The sequence below is a fragment of the Staurois parvus genome, unplaced genomic scaffold (genome assembly GCF_062004578.1).
Source record: "Staurois parvus isolate SC_StPar_1 unplaced genomic scaffold, SC_StPar_1.0 ptg001495l, whole genome shotgun sequence".
Taxonomy (NCBI): Eukaryota; Metazoa; Chordata; class Amphibia; order Anura; family Ranidae; genus Staurois; species Staurois parvus.
In genome coordinates, this window is record NW_028319291.1 from 692,417 (window position 1) to 710,325 (window position 17,909).

Sequence of the window (17,909 nt, forward strand, 5' to 3'; positions counted from 1 at the left end):
GCAGAGTAGTAAGCAAGATGTCACTTGTGACATCATTGCTTACTATGTGTGAAATCTGTGAATGATCACAGAGGTCACATAGTACAGGGCTATTCACAACAGCCTTGTACCATGTGACAAGCTGTGACCAATCACAGCTCACTCAGTAATTCTCAATGGCTGCAAGAATGCAGCCAGAGAGGAGAAATGATTGCTTTTACATCCTTTATGGGTGTAAAAGCAATCAGTGTAAAAAAAAATCTTCACCCCCCACAAGTAGTACAGTGTCACCATGGTGACACTGTACTGCTAGGGTGACAGTATGTAAAAAAATAAACATAAAATAAAATAAAAAAAGTTTAAAAATTATAATTTATGGTTATAAACTAATTTGGGTTATTTTTTTTACTAAAAATATAACGGAATAAATTTTGGCCAAGATTTATGATGAAATACTATTCATTTGAAAAATTTTATAAGAAAAACACTTTTTTTCAAAATATTTGGACTTTTTAATTTACATAGCAAAAAAAATAAAAATCCCAGTGGTGAATAAATACCACCAAAATAAAGCTTTATCTGTCTCAAAAAATGCTAAAAAAATTCATATGGGTACAGTGTTGCATGACCGCGCAATTGTCATTCAACGTATGATAGCACTGAAAGCTGAAAATTGTCCTGGGCAGGAAGGGGGTAAAAGTGTCCGGACTGGAAGTGGTTAAATGGGGCTTCCTGCAGATCCTGCGGCACAATTTTCTGACCATTGTTTGTCAGACCCTCACCATCATATGAACACTTTCTTTGTTTTATGACTTTCACAGCCGCACTTGTTTAATTAGAAAAATACATATATAAACTGGTGCAGCGCTACCCTGGATATTGCCGTCTAATAAGTAAATCCAAAATAACAATTAATAGTGTTAAGAATAACTTAAAAGTGACTATTAGTGTATACTGTGAATAATTACACTGGTGTCAGTGGGTGGAATAGTGCCCCATCATTGGTGTCAGTGGGTGGAATAGTGCCCCATCATTAGTGTCAGTGGGAGGAATAGTGCCCTATCATTGGTGTCAGTGGGAGGAATAGTGCCCCATCATTGGTGTCAGTGAGAGGAATAGTGTCCCATCATTGGCGTCAGTGGGAGGAATAGTGCCCCATCATTGGCGTCAGTGGGAGGAATAGTGCCCCATCATTGGTGTCAGTGAGAGGAATAGTGTCCCATCATTGGCGTCAGTGGGAGGAATAGTGCCCCATCATTGGTGTCAGTGGGAGGAATAGTGCCCCATCATTAGTGTCAGTGGGAGGAATAGTGCCCCATCATTGGTGTCAGTGGGTGGAATAGTGCCCCATCATTGGTGTCAGTGGGAGGAATAGTGCCCTATCATTGGTGTCAGTGGGAGGAATAGTGCCCCATCATTGGTGTCAGTGAGAAGAATAGTGCCCCATCATTGGCGTCAGTGGGAGGAATAGTGCCCCATCATTGGTATCAGTGGGGGAAATAGTGCCCCATCATTGGTGTCAGTGGGGGGAATAGTGCCCCATCATTGGTATCAGTGGGAGGAATAGTGCCCCATCATTGGCGTCAGTGGGAGGAATAGTGCCCCATCATTGGCGTCAGTGGGAGGAATAGTGCCCCATCATTGGTGTCAGTGGGAGGAATAGTGCCCCATCATTAGTGTCAGTGGGAGGAATAGTGCCCCATCATTGGTATCAGTGGGAGGAATAGTGCCCCATCATTGGTGTCCGTGGACGGAATAGTACCCTATCATTGGTGTCTGTGGAAGGAATAGTGCCCACCACTGGTGTCAATGGGTGAAATAGTGCCCCCCCCCCCATCATTGGAGTCAGTGGAAGGAATAGTTTCCCAGAATTGGTGTCAATGAAAGGAATAGTGCCCTATCATTGGTGTCAGTGGAAGGAATGATGCCCCATTGTTGGTGTCAGTGGAAAAAATAGTGCCCCATCATTGGTGTCAGTGGAAGAAATAGCGCCCCATCATTGGTTTCTTTGTGAGAAATAGTGTTCCAATGTTTATAACAGTGAAAAGAATAGTGCCCCATCGTTGGTTTTAGTGGAAGGAATAATGCCCCACTTTTGGTGCCAGTTGAAGGAATGGTGCCTTGTCATTGCAGTCCAGAGGAATAATAGTACTATGTGTCAGTGGGAAGAATTGTGCTCCAGGGGTCAGATGAAGGCAAGCAAAGGGTCACATGCAGCCCATAGGTCACAGTTTGGAGATTATTATTAAAATACAGGATGTATATAGCACAGCACTTTATAAAATGAAGGCAGACACTACAGTTACAATACAATTTGGTACAAGAGGAAACAAAGGGCCCGGCTCCTGGGAGCTTACAATCTAAGAGGGAGGGTCAAGTAATACAAACAGTAATAGCTGTGGGGGATGAGCTGATGGAGATGGAAAAATGCAGTGTATTAGATAGAAGCAGGATAGGCTTCTTTAAAGAGTAGGTTTTTCAGGGAAGGTCTAAAGGTGGATAGCTTAGGAGATAGATTGGGGTAGGGAGTTCCATAGGATGGAAGAAGCTCGGGAGAAGTCCTGGAGGCAAGCATAGGAGGAGGTGACACGGGAACTAGAGGTCTTGGGAGGACTGAAGAAGAGAAAACTGCTCTTATGTGAGTTGGTACTTAGCGATCAGCATAACACTGACACATGTGAAGCTGGGGGAACTCTGATCCCTGTGTGAGCTCCGAGCCACTAGGAGCTTCCCTTCCTCATTCATCTTTGATGCACAGCTATGCCTGAAGCATGTTTTTAACGACTCTTTGTCTGTGTTATACATCTGTCACCCTATTACTCACATAAGAAGAAATACACAAGTTCATCTCTGTGTCGAAGGCTAGGAAGTCCAAGTGTTCCTTATTCTTCATTCTCACCATAAGCCGCATAATCAGCAAGTTTGATGCTTCAGAAATAAACCCGCTCAGCGAGCTCAGGTCATGTGATGATGTTTCTTGCTGCATTTGCTATAATGAGACAACAGCAATTTATTACCAGTGCTAGCCATGAATAACACTTCTTATTAAGCGGTTGTAATTATTATATATTATACTCAAATATCCCAACCGCAATCATATATTTATGTTACTGTTATATATTAAAGGCATTAACATTGCAATTACTGACGTCAAAGGATGTTAAAGCGGAGCTCCACCCAAAAGGGGAAGTTCGGCTTTAACCACTTGCCTACTGGGCACTTATACCCCCCTTCCTGCCCAGGTCAATTTTCAGCTTTCAGTGCTGTCGCACTTTGAATGACAATTGCGCAGTCATGCAACATTGCACCCATATGAAATTTTTATAATTTTTTTCTCACAAATAGAGCTTTCTTTTGGTGGCATGTACTCGCTGCTGGGTGTTTTATTTTGTGCGCTATAATCGAAAAAATGGCAAACATTTTGAAAAAATAAAAAAAGTTTTTCTTTGTTTCTATTATAAAATTTTGCAAACAGGCAATTTTTCTCCTTCACTGATGTGCGTTGATGAGGCTGCACTGACGGGCACTGAGAGGCAGCACTGATGAGCTGGCACTGATATGCAACAATGATGGGCACTGATAGGTGGCACTGATATGCAACAATGATGGGCACTGATAGGTGGCACTGATATGCAACAATGATGGGCACTGATAGGTGGCACTGATATGCAACAATGATGGGCACTAATAGGCGGCACTGCTGGGCAGCACTGGTGGGTGGCCTTGATGGGCACAGGTGGGCGGCACTGCTGGGCACTTGTGGGTGGCACTGGTGGGTGGCACTGCTGGGCACTGATCATTAGTGCCCTGATGATCAGTGCCGATCCGTTCTCTGACAGTTGCCGGTTATCGGCAGTACTTTCCTCACGCTGTGACAGCATGAGGATGAGTTGCCGATAACTGGCAACTGCATTTTCCGGTGATCTGCTGTGTCATTGGACACAGCTGATCACATGGTAAAAGGCTGCTGTGATTGGCCTTTTACCACATCACGTGATCAGCTGTGTCCATAGGACACAGCGATCACGGAGATCACCAGGTGCGCTATCGTTTGGCTATCTGCACTCAGCAAGTGGTTAAAGACTGGTCCCCCGCTCCCCGTTAAGGATTGACACCTTTGAGGAAATTGACAGGTACTCGCTCCCACTTCCGCCTGGGCGATCAGAAGCAGACGTTGTCCTCCCTCCGCATAGTCTTCTGGGACAGGTGATGGGTCCCAGAAGACTACGGGACCATTCAGAAAGCACATGCACAGTGTGCACCAGGCTGTGAAGCCGCAAGCTGTCTCAGCCAGGTGCCCACACTGAAGATGCTGATGCCAGGAACACTGTATGGCCGGTGAAACATGCTGCGGGGAGGATACCGCGGGTTAGTGGCTGTATTTTAAAAATCGTCAGCTACAGTTTTTGTAGCTGCTGACTTTTATTTTTTCACAGTGTGAGTGGAACTCCGCTTTAAGATAGCCATACACTTTCTGATGAAACCTCCCACCCGACATCCTTTGACTGAGAAATTGAAGCGGTGGGCTGCCATAGAGTAGTTGTATCCAATCAGATGCAGCCACTGTTTGAGTATTCTGACAATCTCTGACACTGGCTGTCATAATATAAAACATGCAGCAAGAGATTCATGCTGTATAGCATGGCTTGAGGAATCTGTTCAAAAAACATATGTGTGTTGAGCTAGCCTTCCACTCTAATGCACAATACCTTCCACAGTCATCTCTTTATAGTACTTTATGTACTCTATATCTGCTTCCCTGGTGCCCTACAGCAGAGATACTGTATAGCGAGCCCTGGCCGGCAATTATTCACTGGCGCCTGGTGATTTCCAATGATCACCGACGGTGAGGAGGACTGTTTTGTTTAATAACAGTCCTCCTTCCTGTCAGCTCGGGCACACTGCTCTGGATGGCTGTACACAGGATTTTTTTTTAGCAAAGACATGGTGCAGAATACACTTTGGTTTAAACTTATGATGAAATTAGATTTTTTAAATTTTACTGGACATGTTTAATAGCAAAAAGACAAAAATATATATTTTTTTGCTCAAAATTTCAGTCTTTTTTGTTTTTATAGAGAAAAAAATAAATGCACAGGCGATCAAATACCAGCAAAAGAAATCTCAATTCGTAGGAAAATAAAAGAAGGTAAATTTCATTTGGGTGCAGTGTTGCACGACCACGCACTTTTTAGTTAAAGTAACACAGCGACGTAACGCAAAAAATGGCCTGGACAGGAAGGGGGGTAAATCCTCAGGAGGGCAAGTGGATATCACAGTTTCTCAACATTCTATCAGTCAAGTCACCCTTTAAAATTATGGACAGTCCCGAGGCACCCTTTAAAATTATGGACAGTCTTGAGGCACCCCATTCTAAAATGTAAAAAACTATTCTAACAGCAGCATCCACACATGTAGGACGCTCAACATTAGAGGTGATTTATTCTTCCAAAGCAAATTCACTTTTGCACATGTTTCTCTTCTCCCTCAGTTTTTCTCCATCACTGAGCTAATGTGACCCCAGCACTGATGGAGAGGGGCGGGGGAGGGTCAAACTAGGATGCTGTGCAGGCATCTGACATCCTCCTTATCAACTGATGATGTCACTAGTTGTCAGGACGCCGGCGGCTAGAAGGTCATAATGGTGGGCAATGAAAACCTGTGGCTTTGTGTAACTAAAAGGCCGGCTTGTTCCACCCGCTGGCTTGTATATAAGTTTTGGGCAATTTTTAGACATTTTGCCAAGGCACCCCTGAAGAAACCTCAAGGCACCCCAGGGTGCCTGGGCACCCTGGTTGAAAAAGGCAGCTTTAAAGCATTGAGAAAGGCTGCTCTATATAATATGTATGTATATACATATGAGAACAAGGTTCTTTATCACTCAAGGCTAAATGGCCAAACTGTGCCCTCCAAAAAATTGTGTACTACCTCAGCAGCACAGGCATCTGCGCCCCTGCTTAAAGGCTAACTCCTCCTTTTGCAAAAAAAAAAAATATATATAATAATGCTAATATTAATCATTACACTCACAATTGCAGAACAATGTTGCAATTATTATTTTTTAGTAAACAAGCCTGCAAAGCATTGCAACTGCAAACAGTGGATGGAACGCACTGGCTCCTGCAAATTCTTCCTCCAGCTCCTTGTAACGGAACCTGACTGCGCTTGAGTACTTCCGTTAGAATACCGCTTCCCTGCCCGAACACTGACAACAGACACCACAGCAGACCATACAAGACTAGATGACACCAGTCTTGAAGTAAACCAGGAGGTAGACTAGTTTATTTGAACACAGATACAAGATATATACACTCAGGGGACAATCCCCCCTCCCTGCATAATGACACAGGGCGGGGCAATCTACATTTAGTAACAAGAGACACACCAACAGACAGTCCCATCAGGGGGTTGGGCTCCTGGAGACACTCTCCCACTAAGCTAATACACATACACATATACATCCAATAATAGTTTGCTCCCAAACCAGACAAACAATAGAACAATGGGATGCAACCACATGGCATTAAACAATCAACAACCCCCACACAATATTAGGACAGATCACCCTGTACCCCTAACAGGCACAGGGCGATTTACACATAAGAGGGATATGGGGAGCTGAGACAGGGGTCTCCCCACCTCTCCAAAGTGAGCTGTGTTCCATGCGCCCCTCACCCAAAGTGAATCCCGTCACACTTGTCCATACAGAGATATGGACTTTCCATTAGACAACTGAAAGATGTATCGATGGATGGAGTGCTTGTGTTCCACTGATAACTACAAGTACTTCTGCCACGGCAGTGGATGGGACTTGTGGTTTACTCATGCACAGATTGTCTATGACTTGGTACCATGTTATACATTATACCTTAACCCATTAACACCCTGCCTCCTGGCCCTTTAGGGAGTTTCAGATGCCGGAAGGCAGGGCAGGGTTTTAGATCATGTGACCGCTGTAATTGGCTTGTCATTGGCGTGAATAATAATAAGTCAGTGGGGCTGATTTACTGAAGGCAAATACACTCACTGGCCAATTTATTAGGTCCACCTGTTCAATTGCTTGGTAACACGAATTTCTATCAGCCAATCACATGGCAGCAACTCAATGCATCTAGACGTGGTGAAGAAGACTTGCTGACGTTTAAACCGAGCATCAGAATGGGGAAGAAAGGGGATTTAAGTAACTTTGATTGTGGCATGGTTGTTGGTGCCAGACGGGCTGGTCTGAGTATTTCTAAAACTGCTGATCTACTGGGATTTTCAGGCACAACCATCTCTAGTGTTTACAGAGAATGGTCTGAAAGACAGAAAATATCCAGTGAGCGGCAGTTGTGTGAATGAAAATGCCTTGTTGATGTCAAAGGTCAGAGGAGAATGGGCAGACAGACCTATCATCTGGGTTCCAGATGATAGAAAGGCAACAGTAACTCAAATAGCCACTTATTACAACCAAGGTATGCAGAACACCATCTCTAAACGCACAACACGTCGCACCTTGAAGCAGATGGGCTACAGCAGCAGAAGACCACACCGGGTGCCACTCCTGTCAGCTAAGAACAGGAAACGGAGGCTACAATTCACTCAGGCCCACAAAAATTGGAATAACATTGCCTGGTCTGATGAGTCTCAATTTCACCTGCGACATTCAGATGGTAGGGTCAGAATTTGGTGTAAAAAACATGAAAGCATGGATCCATCCTACCTTGTATCCCTGGTACAGGCTGGTGGTGGTGGTGTCATGGTGTGGGGGATATTTTCTTGGCATACTTTGGGCCCCTTAGTACCAACTGAGCATCGTTTAAACGCCACGGCCTACCTGAGTATTGTTGCTGACCATGTCCATCCCTACAGTGAGGAACAGAAGTATTTGAACACCCTGCGATTTTGCAAGTTCTCCCAATTTGTAGGTGCATTCCCACTCTGAGAGACAGAATTAAAAAAACAAATTCAGGAAATCACATTGTATGATTTTTAAAGAATTTATTTCTTTTGCACTGCTGAACATAAGTATTTGAATACCTAAGAAACAGCAAGAATTCTGGCTCTAAAAGACCTGTTACTGTGCCTTTAAAAAGTCCATCTCTACTCTTTTCATTAATCTAACTTAGTAGCACCTGTCTGAGCTCTTTAAAGACACCTGTCCACCCCACAGTCAGTCAGACGCCAACTACTGCCATGGGCAAGACCAAAGAGCTGTCAAAAGATACCTGAGACAAAATTGTGGACCTCCACAAGGCTGGAAAGGGCTACGGGGCAATTGCCAAGCAGCTTGGCGAAAATAGATCAACTGTTGGAGCAATTGTTAGAAAATGGAAGAGGCTAAAGACGACTGTCAGTCTCCCTCGGACTGGGGCTCCATGCAAGATCTCACCTCATGGGGTATCACTGATGAGAAGAAAGGTGAGGAATCAGCCCAGAACTACAAGGGAGGAGCTGGTCAATGATATGAAGAGAGCTGGGACCACAGTTTCAAAGGTCACTGTCAGTAGAACACTACGCCGTCATGGTTTCAAATCATGCATTGCACGGAAGGTTCCCCTGCTCAAGTCATCACATGTCCAGGCCCGTCTGAAGTTTGCCAATGACCATCTGGATGATCCAGAGGAGGCATGGGAGAAAGTCATGTGGTCAGATGAGACCAAAGTAGAACTGTTTGCTCTAAACTTCACTCGTCGTGTTTGGAGGAAAAAGGAGGATGAGTTGCATCCCAAGAACACCATCCCTACTGTGAAGCATGGGGGTGGTAACATCATGCTTTGGGGGTGCTTTTCTGCGAAGGGGACAGGACGACTGCACTGTATTAAGGAGAGGATGAATGGGGCCATTTATTGTGAGATTTTGAGCAACAACCTCCTTCCCTCAGTCAGAGCATTGAAGATGGGTCGTGGCTGGGTCTTCCAACATGACAACGACCCGAAGCACACAGCCAGGATAACCAAGGAGTGGCTTTGTAAGAAGCATATCAAGGTTCTGGAGTGGCCTAGCCAGTGTCCAGACCTAAATCCAATAGAACATCTTTGGAGGGAGCTGAAACTCCGTGTTGCTCAGTGACAGCCCCGAAACCTGACAGATCTAGAGGAGATCTGTGTGGAGGAGTGGGCCAAAATCCCTGTTGCAGTGCAAACCTGGTCAAGAACTACAGGAAACGTTTGACCTCTGCAATTGCAAACAAAGGCTTCTGTACCAAATATTAACACGGATCTTCTCAGGTGTTCAAATACTTATGTTCAGCAGTGCAAGACAAATACATTCTTTAAAAATCATATAATGTGATTTCCTGAATTTTTTTTTTAATTCTGTCTCTCAGAGTGGGAATGCACCTACAATGTGAATTTCAGACCCTCCATGATTTCTAAGTGGGATAACTTGCAAAATCGCAGGGTGTTCAAATACTTCTGTTCCTCACTGTATATGAGTCCAGTGTATCCATCCTCTGGTGGCTCCTTCCAGCAGCATAATGCACCATGTCACAAAGATCAAATCATCTCCAACTGGTTTCTTGAACATGACAATGAGGTCCTTGTACTCCAATGGCCTCCACAGTTACCAGATCTCCATCCAATAGAGCACCTTTGGGATCCGGTGTAACGGGAGATTCGCATCATGAATGTGCAGCCGACAAACCTGCAGCAACTGCATGATGCCATCATGTCAATATGGACCAAAATCTCTGAGGAACATTTCCAACACCTTATGCCACGAAGAATGAAGGCAGTTCTGAAGGAAAAAGGGGGTCCAACCCGGGACTAGCAAGGTGGACCTGGCTGGTAAGTGTAGACTGTGCACTTTTACACAGTTGCTCAAGAGCTTATTAATAAATGAGGGAAAGTTCTGCTGACTTCCATTATCCAATTGCTGTTTTTTTTTAATTTTTCCTTGCATGTGATTGGGTATGAAGTGAAGCTTCATCTCATTTTCTAAGCTCTGGAGCAACTGCACATGCAGAGTGCACCGTCTATTTGCCTTTAGTAAATCAAGCGTGTTTCCTGTACACATAGTGGTACATATACTGATACAGAGAGAAGTCAGCTTTAGGTAGAAACTAAACTAGACATATTGACTAAACTTTTAGAGAGAACCCATGTGATATGTGAACCCGGGACTCCGTGGCCACAATGATCAGAGTTATAATATTTCTAATACCTCACCTGGCCCTCTGTAATGACTCTGTTGATCACTAGCTTGTCTCCTTGTCTCTTCATATGAATTTTCTTGTCAAGAGAATGTGATTTAAGCTGAAAGATAGAACAAAAAAATGTTTCAGAATGGCTTACAACATAGCTCTGTTATATAGAAAGGATGGGGTCAGGGGCGGACTGACAACTCATGGGGCCCCCGGGCAATAGGGGATCATGGGACCCCTGTGTCCTTACCCAAACTCAAAAAAGCCTATGAAAAAGGTACCAGGGGCATCTCATGGGGTCCCCTACTGACCCCGGGCCCTCGGGCAGTGCCAGAGTTTCCAAATGGTCAGTCCGCCCCTGAGGGGAGGTCTATTGTTGCTTGGGAGGATCTACTCATGAAGGAATCTATTGTTGCTGAGCGGAGGGGGTGTACTGATGAGGGAGGTGGTCTATTGCTAGAGTGGATCTGCTGATGGGGGGGTTTATTGTTGCTGGGGGATCTACTGAATGGTGGGATATATTGTTGCTGGGGGGCACAGGGAGGGTGATTGGTGAACCGGGAATGGTGCAATTACCCCATGATCCCCTGTATTTATTTATTTATCGAGTTTATATAGCGCCAAAGGGTTTGCTCAGCGCTGTACAATAGAGGGGGGGACAATACATGAAACAGTACAGTAACATCAAACAGCACACAAGGGGTAAGAAGGCCCTACTCTTTCGAGCTTACAATCTAGGAGGGAGGGGGTAGAGGTACAGGAGGAAATGGCTGTGGGGGATGGAGTGGTAGGAGGAGGGAAGGGCAGCGGCTGTTAGGTGAGGGTGGGGTAGGCTTCCCTGAAGAGGTGGATTTTCAGGGAGCGCCTGAAGGTGAGGAGGGAAGGTGACAGTCTGATGGATTGGGGTAGTGAGTTCCAGAGGATGGGGGAGGACCTGGAGAAGTCTTGCAGTCGTTCGGGGGAGGAGGAGACCAGGGAACAAGATAGAAGGAGGTCCTGTGAAGAGCGAAGGGTACGGGTAGGGTGGTACCTGGGAATCAGGTTGGTGAGGTAGTTAGGGGCAGTGTTGTGAATGGCCTTATAGGTCAGAGTGAGTAGTTTGAATTTAATGCATTGGGCAATGGGGAGCCAGTGGAGGGAGAGGCAGAGGGGGGTGGCAGAGGTGGCGCGGCTGGTGAGGTGGATGAGTCAGGCAGCTGAGTTCAGGATGGTCTGAAGCGGGGAGAGTTTGCATTGGGGTAGGCCGGTGAGGAGGGAGTTGCAGTAGTCAAGGCGTGAGATAATCAGGGAGTGTACGAGTAGTTTAGTGGTGTCTGGGGTAAGGAAGGAGCGTATCTTGGCGATGTTCCGGAGGTGGAGCCTGCATGTGTTTGTAAGTGATTTGACATGAGGTTGAAAGGAAAGGTTTGAGTCCAGAATGACGCCAAGGACCTTGGCTTGCTGGGCGGGATTGATGGTGGTGTTGTTGGTAGTGATGGAAAGGATGGGCGGGGGGCGCGGGAAGGGGGAAAGACGAGAAGCTCGGTTTTGGAGAGGTTGAGCTTGAGGAAATGGAGCGACATCCAGTCAGAGATGTCGTTTAGGAGGTGAGTGATGCGGGCGGAGAATGTGGGGGTGAGGTGAGGGGTGGATAGGTAGATTTGAGTATCATCAGCGTAGAGGTGGTAGTTGAAGCCATGGGAGTGTATGAGTTTGCCAAGGGAGGAGGTGTAGATGGAGAAGAGAAGGGGTCCAAGGACAGAGCCCTGGGGGACCCCAACAGAGAGGGGGAGGGAAGAGAAGGTGGCACCGTTGTAGGAAACGCTGAAGGAGCGTTGGGATAGACAGGACGAGAACCAGGAGAGAGGTGTCTCTGATGCCAAGGGAGAGTAGTTTATTAAGGAGGAGGGGGTGGTCGACTGTGTCAAAGGCCGCGGAGAGGTCAAGGAGAAGGAGGACAGAGTAGTCGCCTTTGGCTTTGGCGGTTAGTAGATCGTTGGTGATTTTGAGGAGGGCAGTTTCGGTGGAGTGTAGGGGACGGAAGCCGGACTGTAGTGGGTCAAGGAGGTTGCTGTCAGTTAGGTGGGCGCTTAGGCGATCGTAGACCAAGCGCTCAAGGAGCTTGGAAGTGAGTGGCAGCAGGGAAATTGGTCTGAGGTTGTTGAGGTCAGTGGGGTCCAGGGAGGGCTTTTTGAGTATGGGGGTGATGTGCGCATGTTTTAGGGGGGAGGGGAAGACGCCAGTAGAGAGGGAGAGATTGAAGATGTGGGTAAGGGAGCGGATGAGGGAAGAGGGGGGTGACCGGAGGAGTTGAGAGGGGATAGGGTCCAGGGGGCAGGTAGTGAGGCGGGCTTCTGAGAAGACTCTGGTGATTTCCTCAGTGGTAGTAGGGCTGAAGGAGTGCAGTGATGGGGGGGTTACGGTAGGCAGGGCCTTGGGTGTGGTGGGGGGCAGTGCCGTTGCGAGGTCAGAGGAGGGGAGAGATGAGGGGGTGATGGAAGGGGGGAGGCTAGATAGGGAGGTAGATTGCAAGTTGATTATGTCCTTGCGGATTGCGTCAATCTTGTTGTGGAGATGAGTGGCAATCTCGTGGGCGGTAAGTGAGGTACTGAGTGGAGGAGGGGGGGGAGAGAGCAGGGAGTTGAAGGTGGAGAAGAGTCAGCGAGGGCAGGTGGAGAGGGTGTTGATCAGGTGGCTCTCTCTGCAGCAGCCAAAGACCAGCAGGAGAGTATAAGAAGCCGGCTTTCAGCTGCTGCAGGGAGAGCCATACAGGGGATCTGTTCCAGCAATTGCCCGCTGTGCCGATCACCCAGCTGCCTGGGCCCCGTACAGAAGGATACCCCTTTATCCACAGGCCCTGAGTACAGGAGATAAGCTGATGTAACTGTGCAAGACTGGAGGTCAGATTTACGGCAAAGCATATACCTGAACACACATGTGGCAATGCATTGCAATGCCCCTGAAAAATGTGTGAAAGGGGCCTAAGATCCTGTAATCACTGGGTGAAAGAATCAGGCCTTACCTTGACATACTCATGAAGATGCTGTTCTAGGGTTTCCAGCTTCGGTGTAACATAAGCTGCAACAAACCAAAACCAGTCAACCAAAAATTCGCACCACAGCAGCCAACAAGCAGCACGCACGCTGGATATGTTATAGACGGACATTAGATCAGCATCACAAGCGAATGATGGTGTCACCTTACCCTGTTGACTTTTCCATAAAACAAACCAGCCAACTGTCCTTTGTGAGTGGAGGCAGAAACATTAAGGTAGAACTACAGGCAATTTTGTTATTTTCATATTGAATAGAGTAAGGGAGGGATATAACCCGTCAGTTTTTTTTTTTTTTTGCCATCAGTGTCCCATTGTGGAGATTTCCCTTCACTTCCTGTCCCATAGCCAAAACAGGAAGTGAGAGGAAATCCCTGAAAATTAAGGGAATTGCTTGGGGACCCCAAAGGTCACCAAAACTAGTGTCCCCATTAGAAGATTTCCCCTCTATTACTTTCCTGGGGACAACCTAAAATTTAGGATTTTCTTTTACTTGGACTTTCAATGATAATAATACACAGGATAAACAGAGAGGATGAATCTCCCTAATGGGGACACAGATAGAAATAAAGGCTCACAGGGGTTCTAATCCATCTCCACTCTATTCAAAACTTAATAATAAAGTTTTGCCTTTAGTTATACTTTAAGTCCATAGTGGAAGTCTAAGGACCTCTGTGCTGTGTGTGAAGTCCCCTGAAGCCATTCTGGATGTGCCATGAAGAATGACAACTGCCATTGTCTCTAGTTTGGCTTATGTACCTGGGATCACCATTATGTTCTACTGCTGGGCCTGGCACATGAGCTCTGCCATGGAAAGGACGTTGGGGTATTCTGCCATTAATATATATATTTTATGCCTTGTTTATACACTTAGAGCAGTATTAAAGCGTTACTATACCCACAACAGTGAAATCAGTCTGTATATGCAGTAAAGTATGTTTGTTATACTCACTGTGGAACCTAAAGGGTTAATCCTCTGCACTGTGTAAAAAGTCTGTTTGATCCTGTCTCCTCTGATCCTCTCCTTCTTTCAGTGTCCCCCTTATCTCCTGATAAGACATATCGTTTGGAGTCACTCTGCACATACTCAGTTTGGTGTGTATTGCTAGAGATGTTTTTGTTTTCTTGAGAGAGTGCACGTGATCAACACAGGGCCAATCAGTACTGTCCAGACAGAGGTCAGGGGTTCTGCATCCTCCTAGAGCAGAAAGAAAATGCCTCCTACATGATTTAACCAGTGTTCTGCTGAACACTGATAGAAGTCACAAAACTGCTATATACTGCTGATGAGAAAAGGTATTTAGCAGTTTATATTTACTAAAATAATTGCATTTCCATGTTCTGTGTACTGTGGGAGACTGGATATAGTGAATGCTGGTTCCGGGGAGACCAGATATAGTGAATGCGGGGTCCGGGGAGAGCAGATATAGTGAATGCAGGGTCTGGGGAGAGCGGATATAGTGAATGCAGGGTCTGGGGAGAGCGGATATAGTGAATGCAGGGTCCGGGGAGACTAGATATAGTGAATGCAGGGTCCGGGGGAGAGTGGATAAGTGAATGCAGGGTCCGGGGAGAGCGGATATAGTGAATGCAGGGTCTGGGGAGACCGGATATAGTGAATGCAGGGTCCGAGGAGACCAGATATAGTGAATGGAGGGTCTGGGGAGAGCGGATATAGTGAATGCAGGGTCCGGGGAGACTAGATATAGTGAATGCAGGGTACGGGGAGAGTGGATAAGTGAATGCAGGGTCCAGGTAGAGCGGATATAGTGAATGCAGGGTCCGAGGAGACCGGATATAGTGAATGCACGGTCCGAGGAGACCGGATATAGTGAATGCAGGGTCTGGGGAGAGCGTATATAGTGAATGCAGGGTTCGGGGAGAGCGGATATAGTGAATGCAGGGTCTGGGGGCAGCAGATATAGTGAATGCAGGGTCTGGGGAGAGCGTATATAGTGAATGCAGGGTCCGGGGAGAGTGGATATAATGAATGCAGGGTCCGGGGAGACCGGATATAGTGAATGCAGGGTCCGGGGAGAGCAGATATAGTGAATGCAGGGTCCGGGGAGAGCAGATATAGTGAATGCAGGGTCCGGGGAGAGCGGATATAGTGAATGCAGGGTCCGGGGAGAGCAGATATAGTGAATGCAGGGTCCGGGGAGAGCAGATATAGTGAATGCAGGGTCCGGGGAGAGCAGATATAGTGAATGCAGGGTCCGGGGAGAGCGGATATAGTGAATGCAGGGTCCGGGGTTTAGTAACACTTTAAACCCAAAAGCAAACATTTATTATATTGCAGCCTACCAATTCTTAGATGTGGTGGCTGCATTAGTATTCTTTTTTAGACTTGCTTTCCTTTTTTTTCACCTGGTGATCCTGCCAGTAAGTTTGTTGTTTTTCAACAGCTCAAGCTCTCCTGCAGATGAAGCAGTTAGAAAGGTAAGAAAAAACATTTACCGCTGACAGGGGTGCTTACAATAATCAGGTTTTATTTATTTAAGTAAAACCTTTATCCCAAGAGGAAAAAAAAATATTTGCTGTAACTGCCTATAAAGTGTGAGCTGGAGTTTGGCTTCAATTTGTTAGTGTATTTACATCTGCTAGTCCATCTAACACTCCCCTCCCTCCAGGCTGACAATGCTGCTGTCTTCGTCATCCAGAGTGGAGGCGCTTTAATACAGGAATTGTGTTACTGGCCAGATCACCAGGTGAAAATAGAAGAAAACTAATGCAGTAACCACATCTAATGACTGGTAAGCTGCAATATATTACATTTTTGGTTATGGGTTTAACCGCTTCCCGGCTGCCCTATAGCAGAAATACTACTACAGGGCTGCACAGGTGCGCAAAACCACGTACATATAGCTGCACATGCGCCCTACCTACACCGCCATTCACAGCCGCGGCTGTCAATCACCAGGCCCTGGCCGGTAATTACTCGATGATCCGATGATCACCGACGGGGAGGAGGACTGTTTTTTTTTTACTAACAGTTCTCCTCCCTGTCAGCTTGGGCACATTGAACAGCACAGCCATCCAGAGCAGTGTGGTTACAGTAAAGAACACACCCCTGCCCCCTAGTAAAACACTCCCAGCATACAGTTAACCCTTTGATTGCCCCTCATGTTAACCCCTTCCTGCCCAGTGCCATTAGTACAGTGTCAGTGCTTTTTTTTTTAGCACTGATCACTATATTGGTGTCACTAGTGATGTCAATGACACCAAGTCACCGCCATTACTAGTATAAATGAAAAAAATAAATAAATCCCAGTATATATACCGCCATTTGTAAACACTATAACTTTCACAAAAAACAAATAATTTCCATGTATTGGGATATTTTTTTTGCAAAGACATGGAGCAGAATACATTTTGGCCTAAATGTATGATGAAATTTGACTTTTAAAATTCTCTTACTGGACATGTTTACTAGCAAAAAGTCAAAAATATAGTTTCTTTCTCAAAACTGTCGGACTTTTTTTTTTATAGAACAAAAAAATAAAAAACGTACAGGAGATCAAATACCACCAAAAGAAAGCTCTATTTGTGGGAAAAAAAAGGACGTAAATTTAATTTGGGTGCAGCGTTGCATGACCGTGCAATTGTCAGTTAAAGTAACGAAGTGCCATAACGCAAAAAATGGCCTGGTCAGGGGGGGGGGGGGGCAATCCTCAGGAGGGCGAGTGGTTAATACTGCTTTTAGATATGTATTTTATGTAATGTTTAGTTAACATTCACTGCAGGTCCACCTTAATAAATACATTTACAATGTAGAGTACACCTTGCTTTACCGCAGAAGTACAGCGAAGCTTACCTGACTTTCATTTATCCAGAAAACAAATCCATTCTGACCCCTAGTGGCAGTTGGAGAAAAATCTCTGGATCAATTTTATAATATAGCTCTATGCACACAGGGCATTCTAATAACTCTGGTAGCGTTAGCTGTCTAAAATCACGTTAAAAACACGAGTTCGTCAGTGTTTTTTTAGCGGTTTGGCATTAGCGTTTAGCTGCATTTGCATTTTTTAACAAAAAAAATAGTTATTTTTTGCTGAAAAAAAAAAAACAACTTCCAAAAACACTGGTATGCTGCATTTCAGAAGCTTCCCTAGGGTTGGTGTCACCCGATGCGGTAACACGTGGTGTCACCCCTCCAGAGAGGTGCCGGTGTAGCGGTAAAATAAGTATCCCTTGAAGATATGTATCCCCTGAAGCAACTGCGCATATTCCAGATTCAGGCCGAAGAAGCCGATCTCCGACTTTAGCACAGAGCCAGCGATCGGCTTCTTCGTCCTGAAACCGGCACATGCGCAGTTGCTTCGGGGATACTCACTTTACTTCTCCGGGGCGGGGGGCAGCAGTCATTGTGCTGGCATCCTGCTCCTGCACATAGGATAACATGCTGGGGATGGACACATAGGATAACACGCTGGGGATGGACACATAGGATAACATGCTGGGGATGGACACATAGGATAACATGCTGGGGATGGACACATAGAATAACACGCCGGGGATGGACACATAGGATAACACGCTGGGGATGGACACATAAGATAACATGCTGGGGATGGACACATAGAATAACACGCCGGGGATGGACACATAGGATAACATGCCGGGGATGGACACATAGGATAACACGCCGGGGATGGACACATAGGATAACACGCCGGGGATGGACACATGGGATAACACGCCGGGGATGGACACATGGGATAACACGCCGGGGGTGGACACATAGGATAACATGCTGGGGATGGACACATAGGATAA

The 17,909-nt window shown here is 46.0% G+C and overlaps 1 protein-coding gene across 3 annotated transcripts in view; it reads right to left on the minus strand.

The window, feature by feature from the left end:
• The window catches only part of CATIP (ciliogenesis associated TTC17 interacting protein), a 43,641-nt gene that overhangs the window by 17,677 nt on the left and 8,055 nt on the right, over window positions 1–17,909 (minus strand). For 2 of the 3 annotated variants that reach the window (XM_089662597.1, XM_089662598.1), the window contains exons 4-6: window positions 13,104–13,159; window positions 10,128–10,214; window positions 2,804–2,968 (exon numbers count right to left, since the gene is read on the minus strand). In XM_089662597.1, the coding sequence (XP_089518723.1) occupies window positions 2,804–2,968; window positions 10,128–10,214; window positions 13,104–13,159 (308 nt within the window). The remainder of the gene's footprint in view (window positions 1–2,803; window positions 2,969–10,127; window positions 10,215–13,103; window positions 13,160–17,909) is intronic. The other variant, XM_089662599.1, reaches the window with a different exon arrangement.